The sequence below is a fragment of the Protopterus annectens genome, chromosome 2.part2 (genome assembly GCF_019279795.1).
Source record: "Protopterus annectens isolate FY-2018-M chromosome 2.part2, PAN1.0, whole genome shotgun sequence".
NCBI lineage: Eukaryota > Metazoa > Chordata > Ceratodontiformes > Protopteridae > Protopterus > Protopterus annectens.
Window position 1 is genome coordinate 892,298,175 of NC_056730.1, and position 15,879 is coordinate 892,314,053.

General features: G+C 39.6%; 1 protein-coding gene across 2 annotated transcripts in view; it reads right to left on the reverse strand.

Annotated features, from left to right (window-relative positions):
* The window catches only part of MCC (MCC regulator of WNT signaling pathway), a 1,047,208-nt gene that overhangs the window by 628,915 nt on the left and 402,414 nt on the right, over window positions 1-15,879 (reverse strand). For both annotated transcript variants that reach the window (XM_044064211.1, XM_044064210.1), the window contains exon 4: window positions 1,133-1,275. In XM_044064211.1, coding sequence (XP_043920146.1) covers window positions 1,133-1,275 — 143 coding nt within the window. The remainder of the gene's footprint in view (window positions 1-1,132; window positions 1,276-15,879) is intronic.

Genomic DNA, 15,879 nt, shown 5'->3' on the forward strand with positions numbered 1-15,879 from the left:
TATACTACTGCAAAATATGTGCTTACTGGAACAAGTGTCACTAACCTACCAAGCAACCCTTACAGAACTTTTGTCCCTTAAACCTATAAGCATCCATATTATAAGGTCAGGAATCTATCAAATGATGTCAAGGCGGCACAAACATGTATGGAGGTTTAAAACCACTGAATTTAGGGTGCAATGTGTTTTACTCTGGAGAAACCAATATATTTGAAAAGTCAGATTTCTTTTTTTAACTCGCTTCATACTAAGCAGTGAAAAATAAAAATCAGGGGTCTGCGTATAGCAGCCTCATGCCTGGGAATGTTACACTACACAGAGAGATGGAGTACGGATCACACTCAAATACATCATTTACATTTCAGATGAGAATAAAACTTGACAATTCATGCTTCGCAAGGACATTCATATATGACTAACTTTGTAACCGCTGCAAATACTTGAGTGGGTGGGAAATACAGTTACTCATCAAGTCCTAACCATAGTGGAAAGATTACACCATTGAACAAACCTACACATACACAATGCCCATTGCTCATCAGAATGCAACTGATAACTATGTGACTGCAGGAAAAAAGACATTTCATTCACAAATTGGACAGTTAATAAATATTTTACTAGACTGCACTATGTAGTTTTTCTTTTTTACTGTCACTAGAGCTGAATTTCCTTAAAGTAGGAAACTTGTCATATTTTGCCCAGTCTAAACAAACTGTGAAACAACACAGACTTGACAAAGAATCCTGAAGAGATTAATAATAGGCTTATTAAGAAATAAAAGTAGAACTCTGAGGGATATGATGAAAACAAGGAAATGAGTACAAATGTAGAAGTTAAAGGCATCTCATCTTATTGCAGTAAATGGAGCAACTTAGTCACAGGTGCACTACTACCCTTATATCTCTAGCCCTCTAACTAGCAAGGACAGCCGCTCAGCTGCGGAAGCACTCCAGAGTCCCAAAACAGGATGCCTATGGGTAAGTATAGTGGGACAGGTATTCTAGGCCTTCAGGACAGCCATGCAATAGGCAAAACAGAACTGCTATATAAAAAATATGTACTGCTGACAAAGTAATTAAACACAGCATGGGAAGGTAAATGCTGAGTACAACATACACAACAAATAACTCACCCATGTCTGCTGTAACCATGGTGGACTGATTCTCCGGCACCGAGACGGAATTCTGGTCCTGCTCCACACTGTGTGAATCTTCATTGGCCTCTGGCTGGCTTTGACTGAGCTCCGATCGCAGTTCTGAATACTCATCTTCCTCTCTGTATGGACAGCAGAAAACGTAAAGAGGTTACACAACAAACAGACCCAGCTACTTCTCCTGTAAGGTGATACACCAAGCCTACAAACAAAACCACAACAGGTAACTTAAGTCAATAGAACCATTTTTTTTTTTAAGGTTCCCGGTATGAAGTCATGACAAAAGCCATACATTTACCACCCTGCAAGACTGTCTATAATTTCAGCCTCACAAGCCTACACGTCTCTTCAGCAGCTACTATATTGAAATAATTCCCAAGACGTTGTATGCCTAGCTGTATTTATTTATTTACATCTGTTAATCATTAATGTTCAGCTGGGAAGACCAAGCTCCACAAGACAAACATAACGAATGTATATCAACTGCACAATAATATGCAGCAATCTCCACTACAGAACAAAAAAAAAATATTTACATATATATATATATATATATATATATATATATATATATATATATATATATATATATATATATATATATATATATATATATATTATAGTATGCGCACAGTAACATATGCATTTACAGAATAATGAACCCAAGGTGAATACTAATGGCCATGAGACAGAAGGTAACTTCCTATATGTATTACAAAAAAAGTAACATAATTAGGAGCTGGTCTGACAACAAAAGAATAGACTGACTAAATAGCTAGCTCATACTAAATACTTGTCATTGGGGTGCACTATGTAGAAAACAGAAATAAACATTGCACAATAGAAAAATAGCCTAACTATAATGGAAAGGGATAATGGTGTTAAATTTAAACTTGGCATTCCCTGATACTTAAACAAAATTATCTCTGATACTACTAGGCTGGGTGAAATGTAGCCTCCCAAGGTGCTCTGCCCAACATTTAAGCACCTTTGTCTCCTCACAGAAAAAGGAGCTGAAACAAATAATAAATGTTTATATACAGAGAGAGAGTGTGTGTGTTTATATATATATATATATATATATATATATATATATATATATATATATATATATATATATATTTATATATATGGGTTCAGGCACCTAGGCAGTGAGACATTTCCCTGTGGTACATTTGACTAGGGACACATGGCTGAAGTGACATTCAGCTACAGAGAAATATATCTGTTTGCAAATTCCCTGTGGGCAAAGAGTACATACTGCCATGCTTACATGGCAGCAGAAGAAGTAATGAGTGTTGTGCTCAGTGTACAGTACATACTTCTGTAACTACAAGTAGAAGTGTGCTACAGCATGGAGGAAATCCTGCAGGCTACTCTGATCACATTTATGGTCCAGTATGAGTTTAGGTAATGTTCCCTAGACAACATGAAGGGGGTAGTGGTTCACACACTCCAGTTATAAAGGCACTCCCCATTGTGCACTGCATTTTTACTGCCACTGACATGCCCTCTTGCCAGCCTGCTGCTGATGCCTGCCATATTGCCTGCTGTCCCATGTTCCCTTGGGGACCATGGGCATTGTTTTCCTCCTGTGCATTTGGTTATTGAAGTTGTGGGCATGGAAACACATTCTTCTCTTTGCCCACAGGGAATTTGCAAACAGCCATATTTCTCTGCAGCTGAATGTCACTTCAGCCATTTGTCCCCAGTCAAATGTACCACAGGGAAATGTCTCATTGCCCAGGTGCCTGAACCCACTGAAAGTCATAATACTGAATGCAAAATCCTGAAATGTCAAAATGTTGAAATTCAGTGTTAAACTCAAAATACATACTAACAGCATGAATCTACTACATATGTACACTGCTGTGAAAGAACACAGCCAATAAACACAGGTCACTCACATGTTAGTGAAATTCTTAAATGTGCACCAACATGGCTCCTATTGGAGGCAAGGGGATTCCAGCTTTCTACATAGTTCAACATTTTTGCATTTTGACATTTCAACATTATACATTCAGCAATACAACTTTCAGTATGTTGCACGGTAGTGGTGCTGCGGTAGCGTTGTCGCCTCACAGCAAGACGTTGTCCCATTCGATTCTCCGCTAGAGCGTCTTCTGTGTGGAGGCATACGTGAATGGGCATGCCTTCATTGAAGGTTGTGCATCAGGGCTGGTAACTCAGCACGTAAAAATCCACTACCAAACATTAGCGGACCGGAGTTCCGCTGTGGCGACCCCTCGGGATAAGCCGAAAGACACAACATTACAACTTTCAGTATGTTGCCCTGGACCTATAATGTGCCTGGAGCATTTCTTCCTGGGCCTCCACTGAAAATTGTCTCATTCCAAGTCGGACTTTCCCCAGTAAACAAATGTTAAATAAATAAATATATACACATGCATACATTTTTCTCCTCCTCTGCATATGTATACATCCTCCTTGCCTGGTCCCAATAAAAATAACTGAAACAGAAAGTGTTCACTAGGGGACATTTGGGTATAACACTGGAGAAACTGCCCTACTCTTTTTTTTTTTTTTTTAATTATTATGGGATCTTTAATATTTACTTAAGCTACCACCAAACCCAGGCAGAGTTTAGCATCTGTTTAACATGTCATATAAAGAACACCTCATGGAAGGCAATCAACCTCTATGTTGCAATATAAGCAGCTGCAAAGGAATAGAACCTACAACTTTTCAATCTTCCCAGCATCAATAAGTGATCTACTGTAAGAATTAAATGATACATCATCAAACTATTTATTTTCTTTATTAACTTACCAGCCAAGTTTACTTAACTTTTAGCAGCATGCATTAATTTTACAGTCAAAAAGTTGTTAAAAGTGGATGATTAGAAGTAGCCACTTATCAGAGGACAGCTTATCTGAAAATAAAATGATCAATCTGATACATTCATGCTAAGAAGCTATCATCTGAAGTTATGAATGAAGTCATAACAGGGAACACGTGTATACAAACCTCTTTTATTAAATAAATTAGATGGTTTTGAGAAAAATACTGACTTGGATTGGTGGTCCATTAACACCCTGAGCTGAAAAAAATAGAGATTAAGGATGATGATGTCAAAAGGTGTTCATCAAATCAGTCACAGAAATGCTAGTATTAAATATACTTTGGAAAGTGCCCAGAACAACTCCTCAGGAAATGAGACTAAAGTGAGGGACAAATTGGCCTGCAATAATTATGAACAATGTGGGGTCACACCTAATTCTCCTTTCTTTTACTCTGATAATAAAAGGCCCTACAAGTCCCAGGTTACCTCAGCTATACTTTATAAAATGCTATTTATGTAGCTGGCTGTATTTTGAGTCGTACATTTTATGCTGGATATATGAGAAAAATCTGTACTAAGTGACTAGGGAATCATTTATGTGACAAAAGTTTTCATAAGAGAATATATGAATTCAGCTATGCACAATAGAAGCTTTAGTAATAACATTTATTAAATTAATTATGTGATTACTAAAAAAGGAATGCATTATACAGCATTCTGTAACCTGCATTAGTTTAAAATATTTTACTTCATGTGGTGGCTTGTGTTAGAGAATACATGCATGGTGGTGACCATGAATAAGACTTCAAAGAATACAGCTGGAAAGTTCTTTTAAAATGTTTGTACCATACCTGACTTAATGAACATAATGATTTTAAAGCAATCCATAAAAACACCCTCTTAAACATTAACCAGTTAACTCAAGAAGTTATCGGTTTGGTAGCTGTTTTAGAGATGTTGTTTGTATGATGTATGAATAATGCTTTATTCTTTTTGCTTTTTTCTGAAATACTGTCTTTTATGGTATGAAAGTGCTTACAATGTGTTCAGTAAAATGTTTATTTGTATTATTTCAGTCTCCCTTTGATTGCTAGTTAAGTATAGGATTCAAAATCCCATGAACATATTGAGAATAAGCCTCACTAAATATTTTAGCAATGCATCCTATAACAAGAACAGTGGTCTTAAAACTGTCTAGTTGATGCCACTTGAGTATTCTGGGAAGGACATTAAGTTGAGCACAAATCTTGGGTCAGGAAACAAAGGTCCGTGATCTGGCAGCTGGGGCTCCTGAAATGCAGGAGCCACCCGCCCACAATACAGAGCAAGTCAATTAAAGAGATGAGGAGGTAGAACGCTACGTCAGAAATAAACACTGGAAGCTACACGAGACAGCTACGGCTCTGTTTTAGTTACACTAATACCCACTTCAGATCTGTCTAATCTGCTCATCAAGACAAACAGGAAAATTAAAACCTCAGTTAATTCAAATAATCCATGCAGAAATGATAATCATGTCCCAACTTGACAATGTTGGCAAAAGAGATATATGGAATATATGGGGTATCTGAAGCATGGTGCACTACGTTATCTGCACTCTAAGATTACAGAGCATGTTTTATGATGAGTGAAGAAGCCAGAAATCATGAAATACAGTTCCTTAATTTTACAGTGCAAGATAATGCATGTATCATGCAACTTAGGCCATGGCTTATTACATTAATCAGTTCTACCTGGTTTTGTTTTAACCTGAATTACTGTTTTCCATTCATTTCAGTGGGATGTGGTTAAGGATTTTTCTACAGGTACTAATAATTAGGCTGTATTATGAGTGGTTTCTACTCTAGTTCCAAGGCATGGGGATTACTTCCATTTCTCTAGGTTTCAAGCAAGTTTCTAGATCATACTATATTATGGAAATTTAGGGTATTGAAAGATAGATTAGGGTTTCTGATTTCCCTGCATTACCAGCTAATATGTGCTAGTTAGTTCAGCTGAGTCTGACTGATGGCCATCTCACTAAAGATGTTTGGGTGGGACTAGGGAGCAGAAAAGAACATGTGATACTTGCCCTTCATAATCTTTGTTTTCCAGACTTGTATTCGATAAAATAAAGTGAAAAGGTGTCTCCATCTTCATAGTAACTGACGGGTGAATTGTACTACAGAAAATCAGAGTATTAAATGATTTATTCAATTAGCTGCTTCTGTCTGAGTGGACTTCGATGAGATAGTGACAGCTCTAACTACATTCCTCATAGCTATGTAGTAAACTCTCTTAGGAAATCTTTTAAATTTGTCAGCCAGAGCGCTGATGGTCTCTTGTATGATTTTACCACTCAAAAGTCCCCCTTTATTCATCATCATTAATTTAACTCCTGTGTAATACTTGTACAGTATTAGTTTCATACATAGCTATAAAACTACGCATGGCCCTCTCAGAAAGCTATCGATATAGTGCTCTGACAATCTCACATTCTTACGTCACATTATTTAATCTGTATGCACATCTACTTACTGATAAACTTAATTGATTAATGCAGTAAAGGATCAGCATCTTTTTTTGCACCAATCTGTTTCACCATGCCTTACCTTTCACTTACTGTGATTAATACCCTTTTATATTATAGTGCTAGCTTTGATTTAACCTCAGATGAATAAAACACACACAGCACCCCTCCTGGATTCTGAATTACTTACATATTGCTTACTGTTTGCCCTGCTTTTTGTAAAAGATCTACATTTTACTAGCTGTTGTCTTTGTAGTCTTTACACAGCTCTTTTTGTCATGTTTATGAAACTATGCCATTGTAACAATGCACCACTTTGGGGTTCTGTACACTTTATTCATTTTCTATGTCATTAAGGGATCACAATAAATCTGTCTAATTTCAGTTACACAATGCTTTCCCAAAAGTTGCTTAATATTAATGCATAACTCTCAGTAATTTTCTGTGTCATTAATGGATCGCACTAAATCTACTTTCACTTATACAATGCTTTCCCAAAAGCTGCTTAATATTAATGCACTGCTCTCAACTTTCCATCTCCAAGATGTGGAATATCACTTCTCACTGCAGAGAATGCTAATGTCTGTGCAGTCACTGAGATATGGTTTAAAGCAGCAGAGAGCACACTGACGGTGCAAGGTTATAATGCCTACCACACATTTAGACCAGCTACTACACAGACAGGGATTAAAGGTCTAATTATAAATCAAGACCCCTCAAAGCTGGTAAACAGGATGATGCACTTGAGCTTCTCCACGTTCAATTCACCATATGCAAAATCCAATACCACTTCTTTGCAAACTATAAGTCCACCTCTATGATCCAGAAAACCCATAACACATATTTAAGCTTACTCTAAACACTCACCATCCAATCCAATACCATATTCATGAGTGACTTTAATTACTCCCACTATTAACAGGGAATCATATACAACACCAAAAGCGCAACCACACCAAAAGTGCAATCACAGAGACTCCTGGATTTTGTAAATACTCCCTGCATCAGACTGTGAATACACTAATCAGGGACGCAAACATATTGGATCAGGTCCTCACTAATATGGAACAGAGTTGCACACCCCTAGTGTAGTGTCTTCTTTGGTAAGGAGTGTGTGGGTGTATGTACTTCTGTATTTATAAGCCTCACCATGAAAAACAGTTTTATTTTGTTTTCTTGCCTTAGCTGACCTCATCTTCTGTATTATACCAAAATAAATTTCAGATTCGGTGTTGCTCTTCCTATGACTCTGAATGCAGATAATTTACTATGAACAAAAATGATTCTGTTTTATCATTACCATATGCCATATAATACAATCAAGTGAATTTTTGTAGGTTGTCTGAGTATTATGGCGTTAGAATGCTTTTTGAAATTACATGACTTGTTCAATTCTCTGTCTTGTGCAAAGTGAAATAATTATGGGTGTAGCAGGAATGCTTTACAGTTAGGTCTTACAGGTCAAGGCTGGGCTGGGACATCTGTGCCACTTGTGGGGGGAAACAGCAGAAGAAGAATGGAGCACTTCTGCAAAATGGTATAAAGCTATGGAATGTGCTTTCAGCAAAGCACCTATCCTAAAGCCTCAAAATTAAGTTAAAAAAATCTAAAGGAATTTGCTGTCCTTACTTCACTGCCTTCCCCATGAACATATGGAAGACCAGGACATCTAGATATGCTGGAAAGTTGAACATAGCAGTGATAATATATATTTTTTAATTCATTTACTGATGCACAGTTATGGAACTCCATAACAATGACTGTACATTAGTAAAACTTTTCAACACTGGTGTGACTGATGAGGCCTTTTTGCATTTATGCCCCCCAGCTAGCAGAGGGCCCTAGACAGATGCCTAGGGAGCACTGTGCTAGATCAGACTGCCTGGGAAGAACTTATAGAGTGGTTACAACCTGCCTCTATTTTTAAAAGATACTCATTATACAGAGTGTTCTGACAATTTAGAAAAAAAACAATGTTTATATTTTCTAATTATATATAAATTTATACTATATCTCAAACATTTCAGCAAGAAACAATGGAAATTAATAAAATTCTATAGCATCAAGTCTTGATTTTGATACGAAAGTGGTATATCCACTGCACTACTTCAGGGTATAGTCTGTTCTTCAAAATGTTATGTTTCAGAAAGTGCATTTCTACTTTAGACATCTGAACAGCAGGGGAATTCATCCTAGCAAGTCTGATGAAAGGATCTTAAAAATCCTCAAGATAACTACTGAAAATCATACCTTTCAACCTCTTAGTGCAATAAATCTGGTAAAATACCTTTCAACCTCTTAGTGCAATAAATCTGGACAAACCATAAATAATAGGGGGCAAAGCCCCAAAAATAGGGGCAATTTTAAAATACTGATCTTATAAACATTGAAAGTTGCTAGAACAGTTTTTTCTGAAAGGTATGAAGTCTGACAGTCAAATGTCTACCATTATTTATCACTTCAGCGCTTACTGATTTGGCAGAAACGCAAAAATTTTATGAGGATTAGACCCTAAAACATGAATGAAAAATCAGGGCAGTTAAGAGTTATGCTGAAAATTCAGAAAGGGAAGAAAAAAGTTCTAGAATGCTCTGCAGTGTGCCAATGGTCAACTCTCTTATGAACTGCTTGTGGACAATGATCAAAGGGAAGTACAGTTGTGTACACTTAACATAAATGTAGATGTTTGAGTGTATTTACTGTTGCAGTCATCACACTTGGGTTATCTGCCTGCAGGTAGCCCTCAGTCAGCCCGAATACCAGAGTCTTGGGATTTCTGTGTCAGATGCTGTCGCTTCTTCCATGATGTCAGGTTGTCAGGGGTATAAAACAGGCAGCCGATGCCATTACATCAGTTTTTCTTGCCCAGATGTCAGAAGCCCCCCAAATAGGAAGCTAGTATATGGTGTGGACCACCACCAGTAAAAAGTAAATACCACTGCCATAAAGAATGGCCATATAGAGGAGAAGTAGAAAGGATAAAGAAAAACTGGGGGCTGGAGAGAGGGAAACCAGGACTGCAACAGTGAATACACTCGAACATCTACATTTATGGTAAGTGTACACAACTGTACTATGTTCTTCACGTTTCACTGTTGCAGTCATCACACTTGGGTTGATTGCCAAAGCTGAGGAAGGGTGGAGGCAGTCAAGAGGAGTTAGGGCTGGCTAGCAGACCTTGTAAGACTGCTGTAGCAAATCCAACTCTGGATTTAGAAAAAATAGGTAAGTGGTAATGCTTGGTGAAGGTGTGTACAGAACTCCAGGTTGCAGCTTCCAGAATGTCCCTGGTAGGGACACCCCTGAGAAATGCTGTAGAGGTGGTAGTAGCCCTAGTGGAATGTGTTCTGATCCCCTGTGGGGTAGGCGTTCCATGGTGCTTGTAGCAGAAATGGATGCAGTGTGCTATCCATTTGGAGATGGTTTGCTTTGAAATGGCCTTGCCCTCTGCCCCTGTAGCAAAGCTGACTAGCAGCTGATCAGATTTTCTGAAAGGTTTAGTCCTGTCAAGGTAGAACCTGAGCTGTCTGTGCATGTTCAAGGAGTGCAGGATCCTTTCTCCTTTATTTTGAGGATTAGGGAAAAAGGTTGGCAAATGGATGGCTTGGTTTAGAGCCACACTGGAGACCACCTTAGGCATAAAGGACGGGTTAGTCCTGCGGGAAACCCTGTCAGCATGGAAAATAATAAAGGGTTCCACAGCCATTAGTGCCTGTAACTCAGACACTCTTCTAGATGAGGTTATGGCTAAAAGCAAGGTTGTTTTCCAAGAAAGGAATTTTAACTCTGCTAAAGCCACAGGTTCAAAAGGGGAAAGCGTGAGCTTTTCCAGTACAAAGTTAAGGTCCCAGGCAGGGGTGGGTGCTCTCCTAGGGGGCCTTAAGTTGTTAGCCCCTCTCTGGAATTGTTTGATGAGAGGGTGAGAGAATAGAGGTGGCTCAGTATTATAATGAGCTGATATGGCAGAGGCATGAATCTTAATGGAGGAGGAGGATAGGCCTCTGTGGAGTTGCTTTGCTAGGTAATCAAGGATTTGAGGTAGGGAGGGCACAGCTGTGTCCTTTCCTTGAGACTGATTCCAAGAACAATATCTTTTCCACTTTTCAGCATAGGATTTTCTAGTACTAGGCCTTCTGGCCTCAAGAATGATGTCCAGCACCTACTTGCTGAGGGTTGCTAGTGGAGTATTCAGAGGATAAGCCCAGGCTGCAAGGTTTATGGTTTGCAGCTGTGGATGCAAAATCTGTCCCTCCTGCTGAGACAGCGGGGAAGGTGTCTGATGGAGGTGCCAGGGTGGCACTGTTGTCAGACTGCGTAAGAGTGGGTACCAGTGCTGGCCTGGCCAGTCTGGGGCAAAAAGAATTGCCCTTGGGCTGTCCTGTCTGATCTTGAGTAGTACCTTTGAGAGGAGGGACAGAGGGTGAAAGGCATAAATTGAGAGGTTTTCCCATTGGAAGGATAAGGCATCCACCTTTCAAGCCCTGCTGTGAGGGTTCCTGGTGCAAAATGTGCTCAACTGGTGGTTCTCGAGGGAGGCAAAGAGGTCCACCTCCTCTGGATTAGAAGGTTGAAGGTTTTGGGCTCCAATTTCCACTCATGTGGGTCCAGGAGGTTTCTGCTCAAGTCGTCTGCCAGTGAATTCTGTTTGCCTGGCAGGAATTGAGCTTGTAGATGCATTTGGTTGCTTAAGGCTGTGTTCCACAGGGCCATGGCTGACCTGCAGAGTGAGTAAGAATGGGTTCCCCCCTGCTTGTTTATGTACCACATAACTGTGGTGGTGTTTGTTTTTATCAGCAGCTGTCCTGGAAGGATTAGGTATTTGAAGGCTGTCAGAGCATACTGTACAGCTAACATCGCTTTCTGACTGATGTGCAGGAGAATTTGTCCTGGGCTTCACTTGCCCTGAATGCATTTTCCTGCCATGTGAGCCCATGATGCACAGTCTGATGTGTCTGTAGTCAGGATTAGGGCGGCAAGGGGTTGAGTGAAAGTCAGTCCCTTGTTGTGGTTGCATGCTTCTGCCCACCAAAGGAACTCTGCCCTTAGACAAGGTATGATAGGAATGACTGTTTCCAGGTCCTGAGAATGTTGGCACCAAAGACTTTTTAAGTACCATTGAGGTTTCCTCATATGCAGTCTTGCATATGGAATTAGCAGAATGCATGAGGCATGAACCCTAAGGCTTGCAGTATTTTCCTTGCAGATAGCTGGGTTTTGGTGGCCATTTGTTTGAAGCACTTGTTCACATAGACCTGTTTTTCTGGAGTGAGAAATGCCATCTGGGAAGTTGTGTTCAAAGCTTGCTCCCAGGAATACAATTTTTTGACTAGGCACCAGCTGTGATTTCTTTTCATTGATGGTGTACCCCAATGAAGATAGGAGTCTTTTTACAAATGCCAGGTGCTAAAGTAGAAATTCCTGACTGTCTGCCTGAATCAGGCAATCGTCCAAGTATGGGAAAATTTGGATATTTCTCTGCCTGCGGTATGCAGTGGTTGGAGCCAGGCACTTTGTGAATACTCTGGGTGCAGCAGATAAGCTAAAGGGAAGTGCAGAGAACTGACAGTGCAGAACCTGCCCTGAAGCGTAGATAATTTCTGCAAGACTCCCTTATGGGGATGTGCAGATAAGCTTTTTTTAAAGTCTAGGGTGACTAACTAGGCATCCTTGCCTAGCATAGGGAGAAGCTGTTGCAGGGTAAGCATTATGAATGTTTGGACCACCAGAAAGGTGTTGAGAATTGATAGATCCAGGATTGAGCGCCAACAGCCCTCTTTTCTGGGCACCAGGAACAGTCTGGAGTAAAAACCCTGTCCCCTTTGTTCTACTGGAACAGGTTGAATGGCCCTGATATTGCGCAGGGAAAGTACTTGCATTTGAGCCTCTGCCCACTGGTTTGGAAAAAGGTCTGGAAACCCGCTTGGGGTTGGCAGGGAATGGAAGTAGAATCTGTATCCCTGGGATACAATGTTTAGAACCCATCGGTCCTGAGTAATGGACATCCAGTTTTTGGCATGAAGGGCAAGTTTTCCTCCTAGGGGCAAAAGTAGTTGGGCAGGGCTGGGAAGGATAATTGAAAAGTCATTGTGAAATTTTTTCATAAGGGGTGTCTTGCCACTTCCTGTTTTTGAGGTGGGAGCACTCCATGTTTAGATCTCTGCATACCCAGAGACTGTAGTCTTGGTGGTCTGGTTCTCCTGGGGTTGGACTGAGAAGGCCTGGAAGGGGCTGGAAAGGACCAGTTTTTAGAAGGCCAATGCCTACTGAATCTAGGTGGCTGTACTTGTAAGAATTCTTTAACAGTTTGCATACATTTAGCTTTTTCTTCCATCTTTTTAAGAACCTCTTCTGCTTTGGTGCCAAATAAATGGTCCTGATTTAAAGGAGCGTCTAGTAATTTTCAGTTGACATGGTCTGGCAAGGTTTATTCCTTGAGCCAAAAATGCCTTCTCAGTACAGACCCAGTGACTGCAGCCCTGCAAGATGCTTCTAGGGCATCAAAGCCACACTGCAAAGTATGCTTACTAACTTGGTTTGCAGAATGCATTAACTCTTGTAAATCTTTATTTTCTGCACAATCTGGAAATAACACCATTTTTTTGTTTAATTTGTTCCATAATATGTTGCTGGTACTTCAACGTGTGAAACTGGCAATTCAATGCCCTGATGGCACGAGTTGAAGAGGTATATACCTTCTTACCCCATCTGTCTAAAGCTCTGAAATCCCTGTCTGAAGGAGTAGGGTTTTTGGCTATAGTAGCCTTAATACCTTTAGGTCCCTGGGAAATGGTCTCTGGATCCACAGTAGGATTCTTAAAGAGAAATTTGAGAGAATCAGGTACTCTTGTAGTACATGTCAGGTTTTCTAGGGGCCGGTGGTTAAGTGTCTGGAGTAAGGCTGGATTCCATGAAGACATCATCTACAACATCCAGGACAGGGGCCTGTGCTGAGGCAACTCTAAAAATTCTCTGAGTCTCTTTTTGGACTGAGGATAATCCTGGCATTCCCAGCAGAAATGCTCTCTTAAAGCATGCAAAGTTTCACCAAAAGAAAAATCCTCTGGAGGGGAGGCAGAGGGAAAGGATTTCTCTGCATCTGAATCCTCCAAAGGTTGATAAGGGTATGTCCTGGTAATCAGAAGGGTCAGTCATCGGACTCCTGGTCTGTAGAATCAGAAAGAAACTCAATTCTTAGTCTCTTAGCAGGGGAAGGCTGGCTTCCTCTAATTAGGGTGATAAGGTCTTCAGTCATTCTAAGCATTTGTTTTTGTGGCATGGGAGCTTGAGCATACGCTTTGGTCGTCAGTTTTCTAGGCATAGTACATACTCTGTGCCTGAGAAACTCGATAGTTTTAGCTAAAAACGAAGTTGTTAGTTTAATGCAAACATTAGAAGGTCAGAATACTCCCTCAGAAGCCGGTGCCTGCACAGAGGCTTTGGACCCATCCAAGGTAGAGACATCCACAGGTCCCATAGTCAAAGCAGCATCTTGCGGCATACCAGACTCCGAATGGGTCTCAGCAGAGGCCTGCAGATCTGTAGAAGTGGGCATCAGGGGCTGCAAAGGCACCTCAATGAGTACTGGCAGACTGGCAACTACCTTAACAGAAGCGTCGGCAGTTTTGGGCCTATGCGGTCTGTCTCTGTCTTTATCTTTATGCTTTTTTGGAAGATCAGTAGTCAGATGGGTTATCGAAGCCATTTCAGAATACAGAGAACAAGAACGAAAGAATTTAGCTACAAAAATAGCCCGACAATGAATGGTTCGGGTGTTAAACAAGGTACAAAACAGACAGCGAGGGATGTCGTGGTCTGGGCCTAAACAGGTGACGCAGTAAGAATGAAAATCTCTGTGAGGTATTTGCTTTCCATAGGCAATACAATTGTTAACTTTTTCTGACATCGGTTAAAGCAAGAAAAAAGAATCCCCAATGGGGTACTTCGCTTTAGAAGACTTCAGGTTTGAAATTTGAAAAACGAAAATTTCAGGTAGCGGCCGATCGGCACTTGCGAACTGCTTCTGCTTCGGGCTCCTTCTTGGCAAGAAAGACTGATGTAATGGTGTTGACTGCCCATTTTATACCCCTGACGACCTGATGTCATGGAAGAAGTGACAACATCCGATGCAGAAATCCCAAGACTCTGGTATTCGGGCCGACTGAGGGTTACCTGCAGGCAGATAACCTAAGTGTGATGAGTGCAACAGTGAAATACGAAGAACATCAATATTTCTTGTTTGGCACAGAAGCATACATCAGTCAAATCAATGTCAGAGAACCTGACAAAGATTCCTCTGCTTGGGGATCTGGTGACAAACATGGTGGTGATGTAAGCTAATGTATCCTCTTGCTACCTGTTGCAAAGTGTTCTCGGGCACATGGGCAGCCATCTTTCATCAAGATGAGAACAGTTCTTAAAGATCAATATCTAGAGACAGTCAGGAAACCAAAAATAGATCTAACAAGAGAATGACAGCACTGGGATCTGTTAATGAAAGATGGAGCAGGCAATGGCTTGAATGTCTGGGGGCACAGAGCAAACGTGTCCCACTTTGGACTTCACATCATGTTTAACACTAGTGTTAGCTGAATTCAGCTTATTTTTCTTCTTTTATGAATCAAAATTAAGACAATACCAATTTCTAGCTGCTACTTCTATGTCATGAGCAAGAAAGGCAAAGACAGCAGATAGATAATACCTGTGGGTGCAGTCATCAATTTGGGGCATTTTACCCCATCTGGAGGATTAAACTTCATTTGTTTAAAATGTTTAAGTATTTATTAAAATGTCCATTATGACATTTTTAGTAAGTTTACCGTTTAGTATACATAATACGTAGCACACAATTCATTCATGCATTTAATATATTATATATTATAATATTTACATATTTATTATCATTAGATATTGATTTTAGAATTTAATGAATTATTTTTAGTCCTGTGGACTTATGGAATTAATCTTTAATGATGTAAATAATTTAAACATAAAATATATATTATATTTATTTTTTTATTTGTTGTGATGCACTCTTATTTATTTTATTTTTCATTCACTATGGCACTTTATATATTAGTATTTTTATTCATGTATTCATTATGTTGTATTAGTTTAGCAATATTTATACACACCACGATACATGTAACAACATAATTATAAAAAACTTATAAAAAATTCACAGTACTATAGCAAATTGTTCTTGTTTTATCCTGTAATTTAATTCTAAAGTGCAAGTTTCACTTTTTTCAAAAACTGCAAAACTGCAAAATTTTTGTTTTAAATAGACCTGAATTATGTAGCATTTTTACTTGAAAAATTCAAATCAAATCATTTTTTAATTGTATAATTGAGTGAAATGCTGTGTGTGTTAGACAAGTTTCCTGCTTGCTTGTCATCTTGAAAAAAAAGCCCATT